Source organism: Scyliorhinus canicula, chromosome 20 (assembly GCF_902713615.1).
Source record: "Scyliorhinus canicula chromosome 20, sScyCan1.1, whole genome shotgun sequence".
In the NCBI taxonomy this organism is placed as follows: Eukaryota; Metazoa; Chordata; class Chondrichthyes; order Carcharhiniformes; family Scyliorhinidae; genus Scyliorhinus; species Scyliorhinus canicula.
The window spans coordinates 25,179,654-25,202,173 of NC_052165.1; the positions used below are offsets into that span (position 1 = coordinate 25,179,654).

Sequence of the window (22,520 nt, forward strand, 5' to 3'; positions counted from 1 at the left end):
TAGGTGAGTTGGACATTCTGAATTCTCCCTCTGTGTACCCGAACAGGCAGCAGAATGTGGCGATGAGGAGCTTTTCACAGTAACGTCACTGCAGTGATAATATAAGCCTACTTGCGACATGAATAAAGATTATTAGATAAAGTCACCATTCAGAAAAATGTGAAAAGGGACCAGGAGTGGAACCTTAGGTCCAACATAATTTGGATGGAAGAAGTTCAACCATTAAAAGAGAGGTAGCAATGAACCGTGCTAGACTAGTAGATGGTAGAAGAGAGATGGCAGAAAAGTATGGAAACACCATTGTGCAAAATAATGCACAATGACTGCAATCACATCGTCAATATGACTTTGACCAGGCAGTCTTATTGCCATAGTTAGGGTGGCTATCTGACAGCCAAGGTGAAAGAAGCAAGCACAGAATATGGTAATGGTACGGAGTAATGTAGTGACAAAAGCAGAGTGTTCATTTTCACATGTTGGGCGGCACGGTGGTTAGCACTGCTGCCTCACGGCGCCGAGGACCTGGGTTCGATCCCAGCCCTGGGTCACTGTCCATCTGGAGTTTGCACATTCTCCCAGTGTCTGCATGGGTCTCAACCCCACAACCCAAAGATGTGCAAGGTAGGCGGATTGATCATGCTAATTTGCCCCTTAATTGAGAGAAAAAAAGAATTGGGTACTCTAAATTTAAAAAATAAATTTTATATGCACACTCTTGACACCCAGGTCTACCTCATCATCACGTCTCCCAACTCCTCCACTATTGCTATATTCTCAGACAGCTTATCTGACATCTCGTGGAATATTTTCTCCACTTAAACACTGAGAAGACTAAGCCATTATTTTCGGTCCCCACTCCAAACTCCATTCCTCAGCTACCAGCTCTGTTGTCAGTTGGTTTGCAAGCTTGGTGTCACATTTGACTTTATAATGAGCTTCCAATTTCATTTGTGCTATCACAAAGACCTCCTCTTCAATCTCCGTAAGATCCCCCGACTTTGACCCCCTGTCTCAACTAATCTATTGCTGAAACCCTCATTCATGCCTTCATTACTTCTGGGTTTGATTATCTCGACAAACTCCCAGCTGGTCTTCCCATGCTGCCCTGGATAAACTGGAGGTCATCCAAAACTCTGCTACTGAGTATATTAACTCATAGCAAGTCTTGATCCCTTCTCACGCCTGTGCTAGCTTACCACTGACTCCCAGTCAAGCAACATTTTGATAATTAAAATTCTCATCCTCTGTGGAAGGGAAATTAATGAGTTGCCCACTTAGACACATGCTGGGAATGTTTGACTATATATTTTAACACTGCTTTTCAATGAAAATAAGTAGGTCAGGTAACGTAAACAAAATGCTGCTCAGTATTTTGGACTTGGCCTTATTGTGATAACAAGTTGTTCTTCCAAAGGACAACAAAATGCATACTCAAAATGTTTTTAGCCAAGGGCAAGAACATACATACTATGTGTTTCATCTTACGTACTTTCCGAGGTTTATTCAATACAAACATGGCTGTTTACTTCTAGAGCTGTTATTTCAGACAATAAAGATCTGGGGGGGATCGCTGGGGGTCGGCATGAATCCCATCTCGCCGCTCCCATGCCGGCTGCCGAATTATCCGGTGCCAGTTTTTGGGCGGGGGTGGGGATAGCACCGTGCCAGTTGGGGGCCGTTGGCAGTGGCCCCCCTCACGATTCTCTGGGCACTGATGGGCCCAGCGGCCGCCTGTTTTCGGCCAGTCCTGCCGGCGTGAGATGGACATAGTCCATCCTGACGGGACATGGCTTTGAGGGCGGCTTGCGGAGTCCTCGGGGGGGGTGGGGCGCGGGGGGATCCGGCCCCAGGGGGGCCCCCATGGTGGCCTGGCCCGCAAATGGGGCACACCGATCTGCGGGCGGCCTGTGCCGTGGGGCACTCTTTCCCTCCGCGCGGCCTGTGTAAGGCTCCGCGATGGCCGGTGCGGAGAAGAAACCCCCTGCGCATGCGGCAGAACACGCTGGCGCTCCTGCGCATGCGCCACTCGCGCCGGTCGGCAGAGGTCCTTCGCCGCCGGTTGGCATGGCACCAACCCCTCCAGCGCCGGCTTAGCACCCGGAATTGCGGAGGATTCTGCACCTTCCGGGCGGCCCGATGCCGGGGTGGTTCACGCCACTCTTTGGCGCCGGTATGCCCAGCCGATTGCGGGAGAATCCCGCCCATGTTTCCTTCAGTCTAATCTCAGAGTACTGTGGAATGGCTATTCCGCGGCCCTCTCTGCAAATATTTGTGTCAAATAAAATTTCCTGAATTGAAACTCAAAGGATTTGTCTTCATTATAATTTCCACGACAGCCTGGAATTCAAATCCTTCCTTAGCAAGGATATATTGACAGAAATAAATCAGATTAATACGAAAAAGCAGTTCTTTCAGTCTCTGAAATCAAGTGGTGAAGGTTGTTTCCCACAGCATAGGATCTCTACAGTGCAGATGGAGGCCATTCAGCCCATTGAGTCTGCACCGACCCTCCAGAAAAGCACCCTAGCCTCGTTCTATCTCCATAACCCCACCTAACCGTTGGACATTAAATGTAAATTTAGCATGGCCAATCCAACTAACCACACATCTTTGGACCATGGGAGGAAACGGGCACCTGGAGGAAACCCATGCAGAGACAGGGAGAACGTGCAAACTCCACACAGACAGTCACCCAAGGCCAGAATTGGACCGAGGTCCCTGGCGCTGAGAGGCTGCAGTGCTAACCACTGTGGCACTGTCCATATCAATGAACAAGTGGCTTTCCAATCAGTTCTTATAAAGACCCACCTTGTAAAAGTGCTGCCGGTTTATGGCACATCAGTCTCAATAATAAACATTAACCCTGAGGTTCATTCTAACCGAAGGACTCTCTCCGTCCTGTAGTGCAAGACTATCCATAGAATCCCTTCAGGACAGAAGACAGCCATTCAGTCCATCGAGTCTGCATCCACCCTCCAAAAAAGCACCCTACCCAGGCTCACTCTGCCAACCTATCCCCATAACCCCAGCTAATCTGCACATCTGTGTGTGCCAAGCGGCAGTTTTTATCATATCCATTCCACCTCTGCTGAACATCTTTGGACTGTGGGATGAAACCGGAGCACCCGGAAGAAACCCACGCAGACACGGGGAGAATGTGCAAACTCCACTCAGTCACCCAAGGCCAATTGAACCTGGGTCACTGGCTCTGAAATAGCAGTTCTAACTACTGTACCACCATGCCAAACAGGAGCAGCATGTTCAAATATTTGCAGTAAATTTACGCCAAAAAATGTAAATATTGAATTAAGAGAAAGATCCTGATGTTATTGGACGCTTCACCATTCAAAGGTTAGCCGGACGGTCTGCACCTGGGCAGGACTGGAACCGATGTCCTGGGGGGGTGTTTTCTAGAGCTGTTGGGAGGGTTTAATCTAATGTGGCAGGGGGATGGGAACCAATACAGGAAGTCGGAAGGTAGTAAAACAGGGACAGAAACAAAAGGCAGTAAGGGGGAAAGTGTAAGGCAGAGAAGTCATAGTCAAAAATCAAAAAGGGCCACAGTACAGGGTACAGTGACTGAGGGGAGCTCAGTGAATAGGCCCAGTAATACTGAAAGGAATAAAACGGGAAGTTAAACCATAAATGGTAAGCGACGTGGCAGGTTGTTACATGAAGATATGGGTTCAACGACAAGGAAAATTAGGTGAAAAGCTAAGAGGAAATATAACTTAGGAAAGGTTACTGATCGAGGTGTTAAGATTCAAAACAGAGGTATAAAAGCCAACATAAGTGTACTTTACCTGAATGGTCGTAGTATTCGGAATAAGGTAAATGAGTTGATGGCGCAAATCATCGTGAATGACTATGATTTAGTGGCCATTACTGAAACATGGTTAAAGGATGGTCACGACTGGAAGTTAAATATCTGAGGGTATCAAACTATTCAGAAGGACAGAGTGGATGGGAAGGGAGGTGTGCAGCTCTGTTATTTAAGGATGACATCCGAGCAATAGTAAGGGATGACATTGGTGTTATGGAGGATAAGGTTGAATCCATTTGGGTGGAAATCAGGAATAGTAAGGTGAAAAAGTCACTGATAGGAGTAGTCTGTAGGCCACCAAATAGTAACATTATAGTGGGGCAGGCAATAAACAAAGAAATAACTGATGCATGTAGAAATGGTACAGCAGTTATCATGGGGGATTTTAATCAATTGGTTTAACCAGGTCGGCTAAGGCAGCCTTAAGGAGGAGTTTATAAAATGTATCCGCGATAGTTTCATAGAACAGTATGTAATGGAACCTATGAGGGAACAAGCGGTCCTAATGTGTAATGAGACAGGAATGATTAATGATCTCATAGTTAGGGATCCTCTCGGAAGGAGCGATCACAATGGGGTGGAGTTTAAAATACAGATGGAGGGTGAGAAGGTAAAATCAAACACTAGTGTTTTGTGCTTAAACAAAGGAGATTACAATGGGATGAGAGAAGAGCTAGCTAAGGTAGACTGGGAGCAAAGACTTTATGGTGAAACAGTTGAGGAACAGTGGAGAACCTTGCAAGCAATTTTTCACAGTGCTCAGCAAAGGTTTATACCAACAAAAAGGAAGGATGGTAGAAAGAGGGAAAATCGACTGTGGATATCTAAGGAAATAAGGGAGAGTATCAAATTGAAGGAAAAAGCATACAAAGTGGCAAAGATAAGTGGGAGACTAGAAGACTGGGAAATCTTTAGGGGGCAACAGAAAGCTACTAAAAAAAGCTATAAAGAAGAGTAAGATAGATTATGAGAGTAAACCTGCTCAGAATATAAAAGGAGATAGTAAAAGTTTCTACAAATATATAAAACAAAAAAGAGTGGCTAAGGTAAATATTGGTCCTTTAGAGGATGAGAGGGGAGATTTAATAATGGGAGATGAGGAAATGGCGGAGGAACAGGTTTTTGGGTCGGTCTTCACAGTAGAAGACACAAATAACATGCCAGTGACTGATGGAAATGAGGCTATGACAGGTGAGGACCTTGAGATGATTGTTATCACTAAGGAGGTAGTGATGGGCAAGCTAATGGGGCTAAAGGTAGACAAGTCTCCTGGCCCTGATGGTATGCATCCCAGAGTGCTAAAAGAGATGGCTATGGAAATTGCAAATGCACTAGTGATAATTTACCAAAATTCACTAGACTCTGGGGTGGTCCCGGTGGATTGGAAATTAGCAAACGTGACACCACTGTTTAAAAAAGGAGGTAGGCAGAGAGCAGGAAATTATAGACCAGTGAGCTTAACTTCGGTAGTAGGGAAGATGCTGGAATCTATCATCAAGGAAGAAATAGCGAGGCATCTGGATAGAAATTGTCCCATTGGGCAGACGCAGCATGGGTTCATAAAGGGCAGGTTGTGCCTAACTAATTTAGTGGAATTTTCTGAGGGCATTACCAGTGCAGTAGATAACAGGGAGCCAATGGATGTGGTATATCTGGATTTCCAGAAAGCCTTTGACAAGGTGCCACACAAAAGGTTGCTGCATAAGATAAAGATGCATGGCATTAAGGGTAAAGTAGTAGCATGGATAGAGGATTGGTTAATTAATAGAAAGCAAAGAGTGGGGATTAATGGGTGTTTCTCTGGTTGGCAATCAGTAGCTAGTGGTGTCTCTCAGGGATCCGTGTTGGGCCCACAATTGTTCACAATTTACATAGATGATTTGGAGTTGAGGACCAAGGGCAATGTGTCCACGTTTGCAGACGACACTAAGATGAGTGGTAAAGCAAAAAGTGCAGAGGATACCGGAAGTCTGCAGAGGGATTTGGATAGGTTAAGTGAATGGGCTAGGGTTTGGCAAATGGAATACAATGTTGACAAATGTGAGGTTATCCATTTTGGTAGGAATAACAGAAAAAGGGATTATTATTTAAATTATAAAATATTAAAACATGCTGCTGTGCAGAGAGACCTGGGTGTGCTAGTGCATGAGTCGCAAAAAGTTGGTTTACAGGTGCAACAGGTGATTAAGAAGACAAATGGAATTTTGTCCTTCATTGCTAAAGGGATGGAGCTTAAGATTAGGGAGGTTATGCTGCAATTGTATAAGGTGTTAGTGAGGCCACACCTGGAGTATTGTGTTCAGTTTTGGTCTCCTTACCTGAGAAAGGATGTACTGGCACTGGAGGGTGTGCAGAGGAGATTCACTAGGTTAATCTCAGAGCTGAAGGGGTTGGATTATGAGGAGAGGTTGAGTAGACTGGGACTGTACTCATTGGAATTTAGAAGGATGAGGGGGGATCTTATAGAAACGTATAAAATTATGAAGGGAATAGATAGGATAGATGCGGGCAGGTTGTTTCCACTGGCGGGTGAAAGCAGAACTGGGGGAATAGCCTCAAAATAAGGAGAAGAAGATTTAGGACTGAGCTTTGAGGAACTTCTTCACCCAAAGGATTGTGAATCTGTGGAATTCCTTGCCCAATGAAGCAGTTGAGGCTCCTTCATTAAATGTTTTTAAGATAAAGATAGTTTTTTGAAGAATAAAGGGATGAAGGGTTATGGCGTTTGGGCCAAGGTGGAGCTGAGTCCACAAAAGATCAGCCATGATCTCATTGAATGGCGGAGCAGGCTCAAGGGGCCAGATGACCTACTCCAGCTCCTAGTTCTTTTGTTCTTATGATACCACAGCCTGGAGATTAGTGTGGGCAGCACGGTAGCACAGTTGGTAGCATTGTTGCTGCACAGCTTCAGGGTTCCAGGTTCGATTCCCGGCTTGCGTACTTTCTGTGCAAAGTCTGCATGTTCTCCCCGTATCTGCGTGTGTTCCCTCGGGTGCTCCGGTTTCCTCCCACAAATCCCGAAAGAGGCACTGTTAGGTAATTTGGACATTCTGAATTCTCCCTCTGTGTACCCGAACAGGCGCCGGAATGTGACGACTAGGGGATTTTCACAGTAACTTCATTGCAGTGTTAACTTCATTACAGTGCTAGCTGGTGCTATACCAGTTTTACAGGTCGATCACCAACGCATGTAATATGATGGGCTGCATACAAGCCTATCATATAGGTAAAAACAAAGAGAAAGGCTTCCAAGAAAATTCTAGAATCCATTATCAAAGATTTTATAAGGTGGCACATGGCACAGTGGTTAGCACTGCTGTTTACGGCACTGAGGACCCGCATTCGAATCCCGGCCTTGGGTCACTGTCCGTGTGGGGTTTTGCTGGTTTAGCTCACTGGGCTAAATTGCTGGCTTTGAAAGCAGACCAAGGCAGGCCAGCAGCACGGTTCGATTCCCGTACCAGCCTCCCCGAACAGGCGCCGGAATGTGGCGACTAGGGGCTTTTCACAGTAACTTCATTGAAGCCTACTCGTGACAATAAGCGATTTTCATTTCACATTCTTCCCGTGTCTGCATGAGTCTCACCCCCACAGCCCAAAGATGTGCAGGTTAGGTGAATTGGCCATGCTAAATTGCCCCTTAATTGGAAAAAAAAAACAATTGGGTACTCTAAATTTATTCTAAAAAAAAAATCAAAGATTTTATAGCAGAGCACTTCGAAAACAGTTGCCGGATCGGACAGAGTCAGGATGGTAAATCCTTCTTGACAAATCTACTGGAATTCTTCGAGGATGTAACTCGTAGAGTTGACGACAGGGAGAAAGTGGATGTGATTCATTTGGACTTTCAGAAGGCTTTTGACTAAGTCCCACGTAAGAGATTAGCATGGAATTAGGGGGTAGTGTATTGATATTGATAGAAAACTGGTTGGCAGACAGAAAATAAAGAGTGGGAAACACGGGATATTTTTCAAATTGGCAGGCAGTGATCAATCGGTGCTAGGACCCCAGCTATTTACAATATATATTAATGATTTAGATGAGGGAACAATATGTAATTCTCCAAATTTGCAGTTGGGTGAGAGGGTGAGCTGCAAGAAGGATGAAAAGATCCTTCAATGTGATTTGGACAAGTTGAGTGAGTGTTGGACAAATGAATGACAGATAAAGTATACGGGGTAGACCACTTAGGACAGAGATGAGGAGAAATTGCTTCAGAGTGGTGACCTATGGAATTAGTTGCCACACAGAAGTAGTTGAGGCCAAAACATTGTATGTTTTCAAGAAGCAGATATAGCACTTAGGGTGAAGGGGACCAAAGGATACGGGGGAAAGTAGGATGAGGCTATTGAGTTGGATGATCAGCCATGATCATAAATGAATGGCAGAGCAGACTCGAAGGGCCAAATGTCCTCCTCCTGCTCCTATGTTGTGTGTTTCTAATACATCCATCAAGCTTTTTGCATATCCAAATAAAGGAATCTAGCCCCTGCTTGAACCTCATTTTGAAAAATTAGCCTCCAATTAAATAAGCTGGCTCTGGGCCGATTGCATTCAATAAAATCTCAACCACTGCAGTCTTCAGAAAGACCATAGGAGGCTGCCACCAAAAAGCTACATTTTTGTTAATCACTCCTGCAATTTCTCCTCATCTCTGTCCTAAGTGGTCTACCCCGTATCCCCAGACTGAGACCCGTGATTCTGGGCACACCCACCATCGGGAACATTCTTCCTGTATCTGCCCTGTCTAGTCCTGTTAGAATTTTATAGTTTTCTATGAGACCGCCCCCCCCCCTCATTCTTCTGAACTCCAGCGGATACAATCCTAACCATCTCAATCTCTGAGCGATGAGCTGCGTCAGTACCTGCTCAGTAAGGGCATCGCCTCAAGCAGGACTACGAGTTATAACCCGCAGGGAAACGGGCAGGTAGAGAGGGAGAACACGACGGTATGGAAGGCTCTCCTTCTGGCCCTCCGGTCTAAAGTCTCCTGACCCCCCACTGGCAGGAGGTCCTCCCCGACACCCTCCATCCATTAGATCACTCCTCTGCACAGCCACGAATGAGACCCCTTGTCTTCCCCGGGAAGTCCATCTCTGGCTGACAACTCCAGGACCTGTCCTCCTCCGGAGGCACATGAGGAGCCATAAGACTGACCCCCTGGTCGAGAGGGTCCAACTGCTGCAAGCCAATCCCCAGTACACCTACATTGCGCACCAGGACGGACGGCATGATACGGTCTCCCTACGAGATCTGGCGCAAGCTGGTTCCCCTGCCAACGTGCCCCCCTCCCTGCTGCCTACAGCCACCCCCTTATAACCCCCTGTGTCTCCTGTCTTGGCCCGTGCCGGCACTGCCGCCAACCGCCACCCCCTTGTCTACCCCCACCCCCCCCAACCATCTCCGACACGCCGGACTGAGGCTCAAGCTCCACACACGATGCCCCCAGAGTCACCATTGGCACTGTGCCTGCCGCAACGACCGTGCCTGCCGCATCGCCAGAGCTGAGGTCTAAAAGAATGATCCGGCCTCCAGACAGACTGAATCTCTAATCCCACGTCACCCCCGCTGGGCTTGAGTTTTTAACAGGGGGTGAATGTGGTGAATGTATTTCACCTAATGCATGAGCTGTCTATACTGTCTGTGTAATGATGTGAGCAATGACCTGGTAGTGATGATACGGGCTACTTCCAGGTGCTGTATTGGAACCCCGGTGAGCTCTGCCTCTGGCTCCGCCCTCACCGGGGCCATATATAGTCCGGCCATCTGTTGTACAGCCGACTCTGGCAGGCGAATTCATGGATATTAAATTAGTGAACTAATGTTCACTCGCTCTCACAGTGCATTGACGGTATAAGAGTGTCCTTAGGTAACACCATAATAAAAGATTGAAACAAGGGGAGAATCGTCTTCACTCAACCTCTGCATCAAAGAAGAGCTTTGGTGCCAACCAGCACTTCAACAGAAAACTACCCTGGAGAAAGATGATTCAGAGCAAACTACATTAATAGCTTTTTATCTGCTCTCCCCCAATTATTACTGAGTTATCTCCTCTACTTGATTTTCAAAGTTGTTAGTATCCCATATTCTATAGACTTTTTTATCCACTTATTTTTTTCAAAGTGTGCCTTTAGTTTTCTGCTAAAGGTAATTTAATCAGTGAGACAATTGACACTTCAGGCATCCTTTGGATATTCAAAAACCTTTTGTCCCAGACGAATTAGAAACTGACATACTGGCATTAGGGCTTCTCCAGTAACAAAGGCTTAGGGACAAGAGCTGGAGATTTAGAGCAACCTATTACAATCTCAAACAGCTAGCAAGAAAGTATGAAGTTCAGCACAATTGATGATCTTGTTTTGGCCTTGCTTCTGTATTAAATGAAGTTCTCCCATTCTTGTGAGAACATAGAAAGGGAAAGAAGGGTACGGGAGGAAAGTCTGAGGTGTAAAGAGGGTAGAGGCGGAATGAGCAGGGACAAGAAGCGACAATGAAATCAGGCTTGGCTGCGTTACCTGTAGCTTAAGATGTTGCGTGTCACAACATTTTTACTGAACCAAATCAATTTTCACAAATGAAGTATTTCCTCTTCCTCTTCCAAAAATAATCTGTTGGGCTGATGAAGCCTCTTAATGGAATTTCAACTGTTTCATAATGAAAACTCCAGTTATCAAATTTTCACAGTAAAACATTAAACATGAAAGTTTTTGAGTCATAGGATGAAGTTATTTCTGATTGTCATGAGGTTGGTAGCGTGTTTGTACAACAGTCAGATCAGATACTTCGCAATTTGTTAATATAAATTGTTCATTTAATCAGTCAGAATTTAAATCATGTTAGTCTTTCAATAACAAATGATTGCTTGGACATTTTTCCTTTGTTCTGTATTCATTCCTTGTCTGAGAAAATGAAATAGAACAGAAACATGTTTCGCATAACTACACAGGCACAAATAAAATCACACATTGACCTCCCCAGACATTTTACATAAAGAAATTCAATATCTGGTGAATTGAATATAAAGTGTAACAAACCTTTATGAAACTGTTACTTAGAATTATCAAAACAAATTTGCAAAGCTACTCAACATTACAAAGATACTGGTTTAAAATGTAGTGTCTTTAGTTTTATACACATTTCAAATCTTCCAAAGTGCTTCACGCACAATGAAGTATACTCCTCGTACACACACGACTGCATGGCAAAATACGGCTCCAACTTCTTCGACAAGTTTACTGATGACACGACCGTAGTGGGTCAGATCTCAAACAACAATCAGCCAGAGTGAAGAAGGTAGACAGAGAACTTAGTGGAATGGTGCAACGACAACAATCTCTCCCGCAATGTCAACAAAACTAAGGAGCTGGTCATCGACTTCAGGAAGCAAAATGTTGTAAAACCCCTGTCTGCATCAATTACGTTGAGGTGGAGGTGGTTCACAGCTTCAAATTCTGAAGTGTACACATCACCAAAATTCTGTCCTGGTCCAACCATGTGCTTTCTTTGCTGCAGCGTCGACAAAAGCACCTATACTTCCTCAGGGAAAGAAGAAAATTCGGCATGCCCACATTGACTCATATCAATGCACCATAGAAAGCATCCTAACTGGCTGCATCACAGCTTGGTATGGCAACTGCTCAGCCCAAGACTGTAAGAAACTACAGAGTCGTCAACACAGCATAGTCCATCATGCGAACCCACCTCCGAACCATTGACTCTGTCTACTCCTCCTGTTGCCTTGGGAAAGCGGGCAGCATAATAAAAGATACCTCCCACCCGGGTCATTGTCTCTTCCACCCTCTTCCACTGGACAGAAGATACAAAAGTCTGAGATTCAAGAACAGCTTCTATCCTGCTGTTACCAGACTCCTGAATGACCCTCTCATAGACTGAACTGATCTCTCCACACATCTTCTCTACTGTTGTTAGCATAATACTCCATATGCTTCATCCGATTTCTATGTCTATGTATTTACATTGTGTATTTATCGTATGTCCTTTTTTTTCATGCCTGGAATGATCTGCCTGGACTGTACACAGAACAATATTTTCACTGTACCTTGTGACAATAAATCTAAATCTATATTTTGAACTCGGGTGTCTGCCATTATGTAATTATGGGAGTTAATAATGTACAGACAAAAATTGGATGTCTGACTAGTTAGCTTTCTTATGGTAACACTCTCTTTGGATAGTAACTTTGGACATTTACAGGCAAATAAACAACAGGAACTAGCAGAGAGGACACTTGACTAATGCTTCATTAAGGAGGGCTGTACATGTAGCAATGCGTGGCTCCTTCAGTATACCAACAAATGTTAGTCTGGATTGTGTGTCAGGTACTGGGAATCAACAACCTTCTGACTCAAATGCAATCCACTGAACATGGGGGAACTTTGGGGGGGTTTAAACTAATTCAGCAGGGGCATGGGAACCTGGATTGTAGTTTTAGGGTACGGGAGATTGAGAGTATAGAGGTCAGGAGCACAGATTTGACTTCGCAGGAGGGTGCCAGTGTTCAGGTAGGTGGTTTGAAGTGTGTCTACTTCAATGCCAGGAGTATACGAAATAAGGTAGGGGAACTGGCAGCATGGGTTGGTACCTGGGACTTCGATGTTGTGGCCATTTCAGAGACATGGATAGAGCAGGGACAGGAATGGTTGTTGCAGGTTCCGGGGTTTAGGTGTTTTAGTAAGTTCAGAGAAGGGGGCAAAAGAGGGGGAGGTGTGGCGCTGCTAGTCAAGGACAGTATTACGGTGGTGGAAAGGATGCTAGATGGGGACTCTTCTTCTGAGGTAGTATGGGCTGAGGTTAGAAACAGGAAAGGAGAGGTCACCCTGTTGGGAGTTTTCTATAGGCCACCTAATAGTTCTAGGGATGTAGAGGAAAGGATGGCGAAGATGATTCTGGAAAAGAGCGAAAGTAACAGGGTAGTTGTTATGGGAGACTTTAACTTTCCAAATATTGACTGGAAAAGATATAGTTCGAGTACATTAGATGGGTCATTCTTTGTACAATGTGTGCAGGAGGGTTTCCTGACACAATATGTTGACAGGCCAACAAGAGGCGAGGCCACATTGGATTTGGTTTTGGGTAATGAACCAGGCCAGGTGTTAGATCTGGAGGTAGGTGAGCACTTTGGAAACAGTGACCACAATTCGGTGACCTTTACGTTAGTGATGGAAAGGGATAAGTATACCCCGCAGGGCAAGAGTTATAGCTGGGGGAAGGGCAATTATGATGCCATTAGACATGACTTAGGATGTGTTGGTTGGAGAAGTAGGCTGCAAGGGTTGGGCACACTGGATATGTGGAGCTTGTTCAAGGAACAGCTATTGCATGTTCTTGATAAGTACGTACCAGTCAGGCAGGGAGGAAGGGGTCGAGCGAGGGAACCGTGGTTTACCAAAGAAGTGGAATCTCTTGTTAAGAGGAAGAAGGAGGCCTATGTGAAGATGAGGCGTGAAGTTTCAGTTGGGGCGCTTGATATTTACAAGGAAGCGAGGAAGGATCTAAAGAGAGAGCTGAGACGAGCAAGGAGGGGACATGAGAAGTCTTTGGCAGGTAGGATCAAGGAAAACCCAAAAGCTTTCTATAGGTATGTCAGGAATAAAAGAATGACTAGGGTAAGAGTAGGGCCAGTCAAGGACAGTGGTGGGAAGTTGTGTGTGGAGGCTGAGGAGATAAGCAAGATACTAAATGAATACTTTTCGTCAGTATTCACTCAAGAAAAAGATAATATTGTGGAGGAGAATGCTGAGACCCAGGCTATTAGAATAGATGGCATTGAGGTGCGTAGGGAAGAAGTGTTGGCAATTCTGGACAAGGTGAAAATAGATAAGTCCCCGGGGCCGGATGGGATTTATCCTAGGATTCTCTGGGAAGCCAGGGAAGAGATTGCTGAGCCTTTGGCTTTGATTTTTAGGTCATCATTGGCTACAGGAATAGTGCCAGAGGACTGGAGGATAGCAAATGTGGTCCCTTTGTTCAAGAAGGGGAGCAGAGATAACCCCGGTAACTATAGGCCGGTGAGCCTAACGTCTGTGGTGGGTAAAGTCTTGGAGAGGATTATAAAAGATACGATTTATAATCATCTAGATAGGAATAATATGATTAGGGACAGTCAGCATGGTTTTGTGAAGGGTAGGTCATGCCTCACAAACCTTATCGAGTTCTTTGAGAAGGTGACTGAACAGGTAGACGAGGGTAGTGCAGTTGATGTGGTGTATATGGATTTCAGTAAAGCGTTTGATAAGGTTCCCCACGGTCGTCTATTGCAGAAAATACGGAGGCTGGGGATTGAGGGAGATTTAGAGATGTGGATCAGAAATTGGCTAGTTGAAAGAAGACAGAGAGTGGTAGTTGATGGGAAATGTTCAGAATGGAGTTCAGTTACGAGTGGCGTACCACAAGGATCTGTTCTGGGGCCGTTGCTGTTTGTCATTTTTATAAATGACCTAGAGGAGGGCGCAGAAGGATGGGTGAGTAAATTTGCAGACGACACTAAAGTCGGTGGAGTTGTAGACAGTGCGGAAGGATGTTGCAGGTTACAGAGGGACATAGATAAGCTGCAGAGCTGGGCTGAGAGGTGGCAAATGGAGTTTAATGTGGAGAAGTGTGAGGTGATTCACTTTGGAAAGAATAATAGAAATGCGGAATATTTGGCTAATGGTAAAATTCTTGGTAGTGTGGATGAGCAGAGGGATCTCGGTGTCCATGTACATAGATCCCTGAAAGTTGCCACCCAGGTTGATAGGGTTGTGAAGAAGGCCTATGGTGTGTTGGCCTTTATTGGTAGAGGGATTGAGTTCCGGAGCCATGAGGTCATGTTGCAGTTGTACAAAACTCTAGTACGGCCGCATTTGGAGTATTGCGTACAGTTCTGGTCGCCTCATTATAGGAAGGACGTGGAAGCTTTGGAACGGGTGCAGAGGAGATTTACCAGGATGTTGCCTGGTATGGAGGGAAAATCTTATGAGGAAAGGCTGATGGACTTGAGGTTGTTTTCGTTAGAGAGAAGAAGGTTAAGAGGTGACTTAATAGAGGCATACAAAATGATCAGAGGGTTAGATAGGGTGGACAGCGAGAGCCTTCTCCCGCGGATGGAGGTGGCTAGCACGAGGGGACATAGCCTTAAATTGAGGGGTAATAGATATAGGACAGAGGTCAGAGGTGGGTTTTTTACGCAAAGAGTGGTGAGGCCGTGGAATGCCCTACCTGCAACAGTAGTGAACATGCCAACATTGAGGGCATTTAAAAATTTATTGGATAAGCATATGGATGATAAGGGCATAGTGTAGGTTAGATGGCCTTTAGATTTTTTCCATGTCGGTGCAACATCGAGGGCCGAAGGGCCTGTACTGCGCTGTATCGTTCTATGTTCTATGTTCTATGCTTAAAGGTAACATGCCTGTGAAGCGCGACGCTGGAATGGGAGAAGAAACTGCACATTTGATTTTAAATACGATTTTTCTATGCATCAGTTCAATCGCAATCTCCCTCCTGCTGTCAGATTCATTTTCTGATGCAAGAATGCTGAATACTCTCACCCATTCAGGATAACAGGAACTTACAACACCATGCTGCCATACAGAGATAGACCTCTACTGTTTATCTTACCTTGGTAGGTGCAAGATTTCTTCTAATGTTTCAAAGACACTGATTCGTGCAGTACAGTTCTATTGGCATTGTCCACCTTCCACTATTTTCACTGAAATGCCCATGCTTCACCATGTGAATTTACAGGGCAAGTGTCAGCAGGACATTTGACCTCAACGGTATCTCAATAAACTCCAATCTTGTCCGTATCTGGAATCCACACACACAACACTCTCCAGCAGAGAATACTGGCTACTGAATAGGAACAAGAACACCGGCAATTCTGTCCCATCAAGCACACAAGGAAAGCTAATTGTAAGAATATAATTATTTCAGTTTTCTGTCTGTGCTGTTGTATTTCACATTTGAGCAGATTCTTTCTTGACCAAACAATAGGGTTCAGGCCTGGCTGATAGCTGTCAATTTTCACGTGGCGTATGATAGTTTTAATTTAACTGCAACTAGATATTTTTATGGTCAATATGTGTATGTACGCCTGGATATTCAGCACCCTCCCCAAAATGAAAGGTGATCAGCGAATGGATTCAAACAAACCTGTATTGATACAAATGGAACTTTTGTAGGTTTACTTTTTGTCGAACAAGGAGCATTTTATGAAACATAAGGTGCATTTCATGCACTATTAGAGTACAATTGTACAATTCTTTGAATGATATCACCTTCTGAATACACAAAGGAAGTTGACACACAAGGTAATTCATTGAATAGAATTGATAGGTTTACCTTCAGTTTCGTAAATGGTGGGGCCTATGGCACTTTCTAGCATATTGTGATTAAATTTACAAAAAAAACCAGGGTTGATGATTAACTTATTTTAATGAAGAGGTTTTGTAATTAAGGAATAGTGGATTGCTGCACTTCATTCATCATGCATTAAGCACCCCATCAATAACATGCACTCTGGAACCATGATTAAATTTCTCAGGGTGCCGACTTAAGTAACCCAAACTGGACAGATTTTTAAGGTGCCACATCCCTTGATTCTGGCTTTTGAAAGGTTAACTGTTCAATAAAATGAGGAAGGGCCTTTAAGTCAAAGTATGCAATTTTGCGTTGCTGTTAATCAGACAAGATCAAACCTTCACTGAAGAAAAGAAAAGAATGCTTTTCTATTGTGCCTTTCAGGACACCCCAAACTCCACTACAAATCAATAAAGTACTGCTGTAATGTAGGCAGCCAACTAAAAAAAAAAAATTTAGGGTACCCAATTCTTTTTTTCCCAATTAAGGGCAATTTAGCTTGGCCAATCTACCTACCCTGGGCAGCCGATTTATCACTGGGACAATTCAGTTTCAGTGATTGATTTTTGTGGTTGATTGATAAAGGTTGGTCAGAACATCAGGAAAATGTACTCTTTGTATAGAAGTCAGATAACCCCTACACTGCAGAGAAGGAGGCCATTCGGCCCATTGAGTCTACCCAACCCTCCGAAGCAGCACTGAGGAGCCTCAATTCAAACTCCATCCAAAAGACAGCAACTCTAACAGTGCAGCACTTCCTCAGTAAAGCTGCACGTTGAATGTAAACTGAGATTTCAAATCTCTCTACACTGGGATATCTGAACCCTTTCACTCAGGCGTCCATCAGAGTTGCCAGAGAGGCACCACTGAAATGGGTGGAACATGTAGCTGTGGAACGTAACAACTGCAGTGAATGAATACAAATTCTAGATTAGCACTGTTGCTGCATAGCTCCAGGGTCCCAGTTTCGATTCCCGACTTGGGTCACTGTGCGGAGTCTGCACGTTCTCCCCGTGTCTGCTTGGGTTTCCTCCGGGTGCTCCGGTTTCCTCCCACAGATGGTTAGGTGGATTGGCTATGATAACTTGCCCTTAGTGTCCAAAACAATTTGGTGGGGGGGGTTATTGGGTTACGGGGGTAGGGTCGAGGATAGGTTTAAGTAGGGTGCTCTTTCCAAGGGCCGGTGCAGACTGGATGGGCCGAAGGGCCTCATTCTGCACTGTAAATTCTATGATTCTATGTATAAATCCCCAAATAAGATTTAAATTTAAGGTATGGATTAAAGTTACAGTAAAGTATAATTTGTAATGTAGTTTATGAGGAACTGTACCCGGGTATTACTTGAAGCCGACTTCAAAACAATGTAACAACAACATGGTTAAATATACTGCTCTTAAATGTTTCTAGGTTTATCTCTTTAATCTATGTCACGGCAACAGCTCACTTTACCTTGGGGTTTAGAATGAGTTGTTGTTCGTCATAGTGGAGCAGCGCTTTGCTGTTAGTTTGGGAATTATTGACAAAGATCTGGAGACAGGGGTAGAGCGACGTCCCTTTGCAATCTGCCCCGCAGGTGAAAGTGCATTCGGACATCTCCCCGATCTGCCGCAAGGACACCACGGTGCAGTTAGCAGCCTTGCACTGCATGTTGTTCAGCGTGGGGTTCAACCAGCAGAATCCGAGGACGAAGAGGGAAACGATGCCGGAGACTATGAGGAAGAACCCGAGCCTAATGCTTTTATCCTCGGCTTCAGAATACTCATAAGTGACTCTGCTCTTCGCCATGAGGTAGTGGTACCTGCTGGAGGGGGCGTCGGAGGAGAGGAGCGTCTTAATGCATCCAGCGGGGAGTGCAGGCTTTCCCCTCTCTGGGCAACCCCCGGCTTTGGAAAAAAAAACTTCCTGGCGAGCCGCACAGTTTCAGCCCCGATAATCGGCGGGTAAAAGTCCTGAAGAACTTGTGCGCTCCATCGGAGGAAAGCGCCACATTTTTGTTTTTACCCTCGCCCTCTCCGGCCCTGCGTGCGGTTTTCCTTCCCGGGAATCTGGGGCGGCTGCAAGGCAGAGAGAGTGGCGGCCGCCTACATCTGGATTAGGTAAGCTTCTTAGATAGAAATAGCTCACACAGCAAGCTGCAAGTGGCTGGCCGGCCAGCCGGGTAAGTGCCCTTGCTGGAGCCGTCACTCCCCCAGACTAGGCTGGCAGGCAGTGGGAGTGTCTCTGGAGTAACCTCCCCCCCTCCGGCAGAGGGACACCATTAACAAGCCGGATCACTAAATCATTCCCTCCGGCCTCCAGCTTGTCCTAGCTCTGTTCCAACAGTCAAAAGTGCGTCCCAAGAACGGTGGATATGGATTAAGCCTCATTTGGCGCCGCACTGTGCAACGCAAGTACCCTCGAAGCCACTTTTAAACCCATTAAATGCTGGAATAAGTCTAAGTCGCTGTCTGGTTACATTTTTAAAAAGCCAAGTTAAATGGTTCGGACACATCGTTGTTCACGGTGTGCTGAGCAGATTGAAATACATATTTTTCAACCTGGTGTGGGAGGATTGTCACAAACACTCACAAGACCCTCCAGGAACCCCTCCTGCATGAGGTGGTGGTGGGGGTTATTCCGGGAGCTGAACCCCACCCCAGGGTGAGGGGGGGGCACGAGATTTTCCTCAGTCCAGAGCTTCCCGCCACATTTCCCCCCATTCTCTCTCTCTCGCCGTCCGCGATCGCAACAACTCATCGGATCCCATCCCTCAAAAATAAATAAAATCAGGATATTGCGGATACATTGTGGGAGAGTCGGCCTCATCTGGTCCGGTGCCCCGTTAAAAGCTCACCGTCCCGGGGTGGATTTAGTCAGTCTTAAATAAACCAACCGGCAGAGACTAATCTTCCACCGCCTGAACTTCCTTCCCCGGGCTACAAACTGAGTGGTCACGGTGAGGATGTTCCCAGTACCGAATCCCCCCACCCTTCCCACACACATACACACACACACATGGGGACAGAGTCGCCACGATTTCCGCCGAGGAGGTCTCAGGTCTGAGCCGAGCAGTGCAAATGGTCCGCGGAATTTCCAGCGCAAGTCAGTCGCCCACCACCGCTTTCCGTGCTTTCCTGCTGCAGCAACGAGTTTGAGTTTGACTGGACTGGCCGGCCCTTCCGAATGCACCGCTGCGTGAGCTTTACAAGTTGACGGGGTCGAGTAATTATTGCCCAGAGAGATTTCAACTAAATTACCCTCTTGGTTTTGGTGACGGAAATCGATGGATTGTTCGCCGGACGGAGCAGATGAGCTTACCTTAGGGTCCCCAGCTTCCCTCCGAAGGTTTTCCGTGCCCTCTTTCCTCGTCATCCACTCCCACCCTGAACCTCAAATTGATTTTAGATCTGCTTTGTGCTGATAGGTTTGCCACAGGCCCCTCAATCTGACCTTGCCCGGACAGAACCAGCACATTTTCTCCATGGCACCAAGCAACAAAAAAAATCAACAATTGTTCAGTGCCACTATCCGTCTCCCAGGGACCCATGGGTGCTCTAATCTGGCTTTATTTATCGACCATAGTGCTGGCTATCTCAGTGATCCTGCAGAGTACTGCTTTGAAAGGACCTGGGCAAAAAGGAAAAAAAATCGCCCTGAAGAAGAGGAGAGGAGCAGGGACCATTCAGCCCCTCCAGCCTGCTGCACCATCAATATGATCATGGCTGATCGATCTAAGCCTCAACTCCACTTCCCATAACCCTCGACGCCCCTATAGTTTTACATCCCAGTCTCAGCCTTTGTCATTTATTCAGTGACCCATCCTCCAGAGCTCGCTGGCGTAGAGAATTCCAAAAATCCATGACCTTCCACAAGGAAATTCCTCCTCATCGCTCATCTTATATAGGCAGCTCCTCCTAGTGAAACTGAGATCTCCTCGCTCGAGACTCTACCCCCCCCCCCCCCCCCCCCCCTTCCCAACCAGGAAACACCCTCAGCTTGCCCTCGTCAAGCCCTCCCAGAATCATATGTCTCAATAAAATCACCCCTCGTTCTGAATTCCAGTGAGTGAGTATATTTGAACATCCTCTGGGAAAATTACAAATGTACCCTTTAAATTAGGGAATAAAAGTTTTAAAACAGAAGCCAGGTCTGAAGTTGTTCATTCAAAATAATAATCTTTATTGTCACAAGTAGGCTTACATTAACACTGCAATTAAGTTACTGTGAAAAGCCCCTAGTCACCACATTCCGGCACCTTTTGGGTGCACAGAGGGAAAATTCAGAATGTCCAAATTACCTAACATGTGAGCATGTCTTTCGGGACTTGTGGGAGGAAACCAGAGCACCCGGAGGAAACCCACGCAGACACAGTGAGACCGTGCAGACTCTTCACCAGGGTAGGAATGCACAATGACTGTGTCCCCAAGATCAACAGTGATACATAGCAACTTGCATGTAAATAGCTCCTTTAACGTAGCCAAACGTCCCAAATCCATGGGGTTTTAGCAAAGAAAAGTTGATACTGAATCACATATTAGGGCGAATAACACAAGAGCTAGGGTTTAAGGAATACTATAAAGCCAGAGAGGTTTAGGGCAGGATCAGCAGAGCTTAAGACCTTGGCGGCTGAAGACAGGGCTGCTAATGGGGGTGTGCAAAAAGTAGGCGAATTACAAAGAGCCCAGAAGTTTGCAGGATCTTAGTGTTACAATCATGGCTCTCTTCCAGCATTGTAAAAACAGATTTTTAGACTTGAAGCACATCAACTCTGTTCTTCACACTCCCCAAATGACCTACAGGATGGAGGTGTTGGATTATTTGCTCACACTTTGGTTTACATTTTACCAGAATGATTGGAGGAACAAGTTCATCATCTTATCGAACTCTACCTGGGAAATGGGGTCAAGTAGAAAAGATCTGTAGAAATGATATAGTTTTCTCATTTTTTTTGGGAACGGCACCTTGAAAGGATACAAGACAGATTAGGGTGGATCTAGAGGCCGCATTAGTTGCCAGCGCAAATCCCGTAACGGTTACTAAATCTCGTGAGAGGCCAAAGACGGAATGTGTGCCAGTGAGATTTTGGAGCGTGATATTTCTCGGCTCTCCCGAATGATGCATTCAGTTTCCCACTGATCTGACTTGCATGAATTGAAACCCATTATAATATGCTTAGTGTGGTTAACATCACACCTTCAGCCTCAGGAGATTTTCACAGTAACTTCATTGCAGTGTTAATTAAGCCTACTTGTGACACTAATAAAGATTATCTTCCCACCCAGCAGACATGACATCATGCTGGCACAAATTACTACTGCCTTTGAAAAACAGGAAACAGATGCCATGGCCTCGGAGAGAAGGTTAACACCAACGTCTTCACTTAGCACCAGGAAGTCCAAGGGACAGGGCCCACTGGCCTGCTCTGGGGGAGGGGAGGGGAGAGGTGGGTGCGAATGGCCCTGAAGTCTGCTGCCCATGTTGTTAAAAAGTTCTTAGAGGGCTGTTTTAGTCTGGTGATTGTGGCATTGGGGTATGGAGTGTCTGCGGCTGCGGGCCACTTGGGGTGGGGGTGTGATGAGAGTCAAGGAGGCGGGCCAAATGGGCTATATGGAAGAGACTCTTGACAACAAATGTGAGACCATGCCCAGCCTTGGGAGTTGGTTGAGAGGGGGGGGGGGGGGAGGGGGTCAAGGACTCTCAAGTGGCTGTCCAGGAGTCTTAGGTGTAGAGGCATGACAGCAAGGAGAGCTTGGAATGATGCAGCCTGAGTAAGAAGTGATCCTATTTAGCCATGATATGGAGATGCTGGCATTGGGCTGGGGTGGGCACAGTAAGAAGTCTTACACCAGATTAAAGTCCAACAGGTTTGTTTGGAATCACTAGCTTTCACTACTGGTCTTGTGGTCGCTGGTGCTCTCCTGGTATTCCCAGCTCTGCCTCTGCATCTCCCACAGCCGAGGGAAAAAGATGTCCAGAGGCATTGCGCCTGGCTGGGGCGCAGCTGTGTTCTGGGACCCAGCAGACCCCAGACTGTCTGATCCCTGGGATGCTCCTGCCTCCACCTGATGTGCACCAGAAATTGTGTGGTGCTCGCCAGATAGTAACCCAGAAGCCTGGCTGTCAACTTCACCCACCAAGATGTGTGTCTCTACTATGGTAGATGGTGCGGGTGATAACTGTGATGCTTTGTCCATATCCTCCTCGGAGGTGGTGTTGCAGGTGGGTGGTGGGGCACTGGTGGTAGACAGGCTGGACTCTTCAGTTGATATTCCTGCAAGGTGTGGGAGATGGTTTTAGGACAAAGGTTTGGACCACAAAGAACTCACTTCAGACATCTGGGTGAAGTTACAGTAGCTCC

The 22,520-nt window shown here is 45.9% G+C and overlaps 1 protein-coding gene across 1 annotated transcript in view; it reads right to left on the reverse strand.

Annotated features, from left to right (window-relative positions):
* The window catches only part of LOC119955011 (calcium-activated potassium channel subunit beta-4-like), a 34,456-nt gene extending 16,179 nt beyond the window's left edge, over positions 1-18,277 (reverse strand). Inside the window, exon 1 of the mRNA XM_038780817.1 lies at positions 17,633-18,277. Coding sequence (XP_038636745.1) covers positions 17,633-17,968 — 336 coding nt within the window. The 5' untranslated portion in view covers positions 17,969-18,277. The remainder of the gene's footprint in view (positions 1-17,632) is intronic.
* Between the last annotated feature and the right edge of the window lie 4,243 nt (positions 18,278-22,520).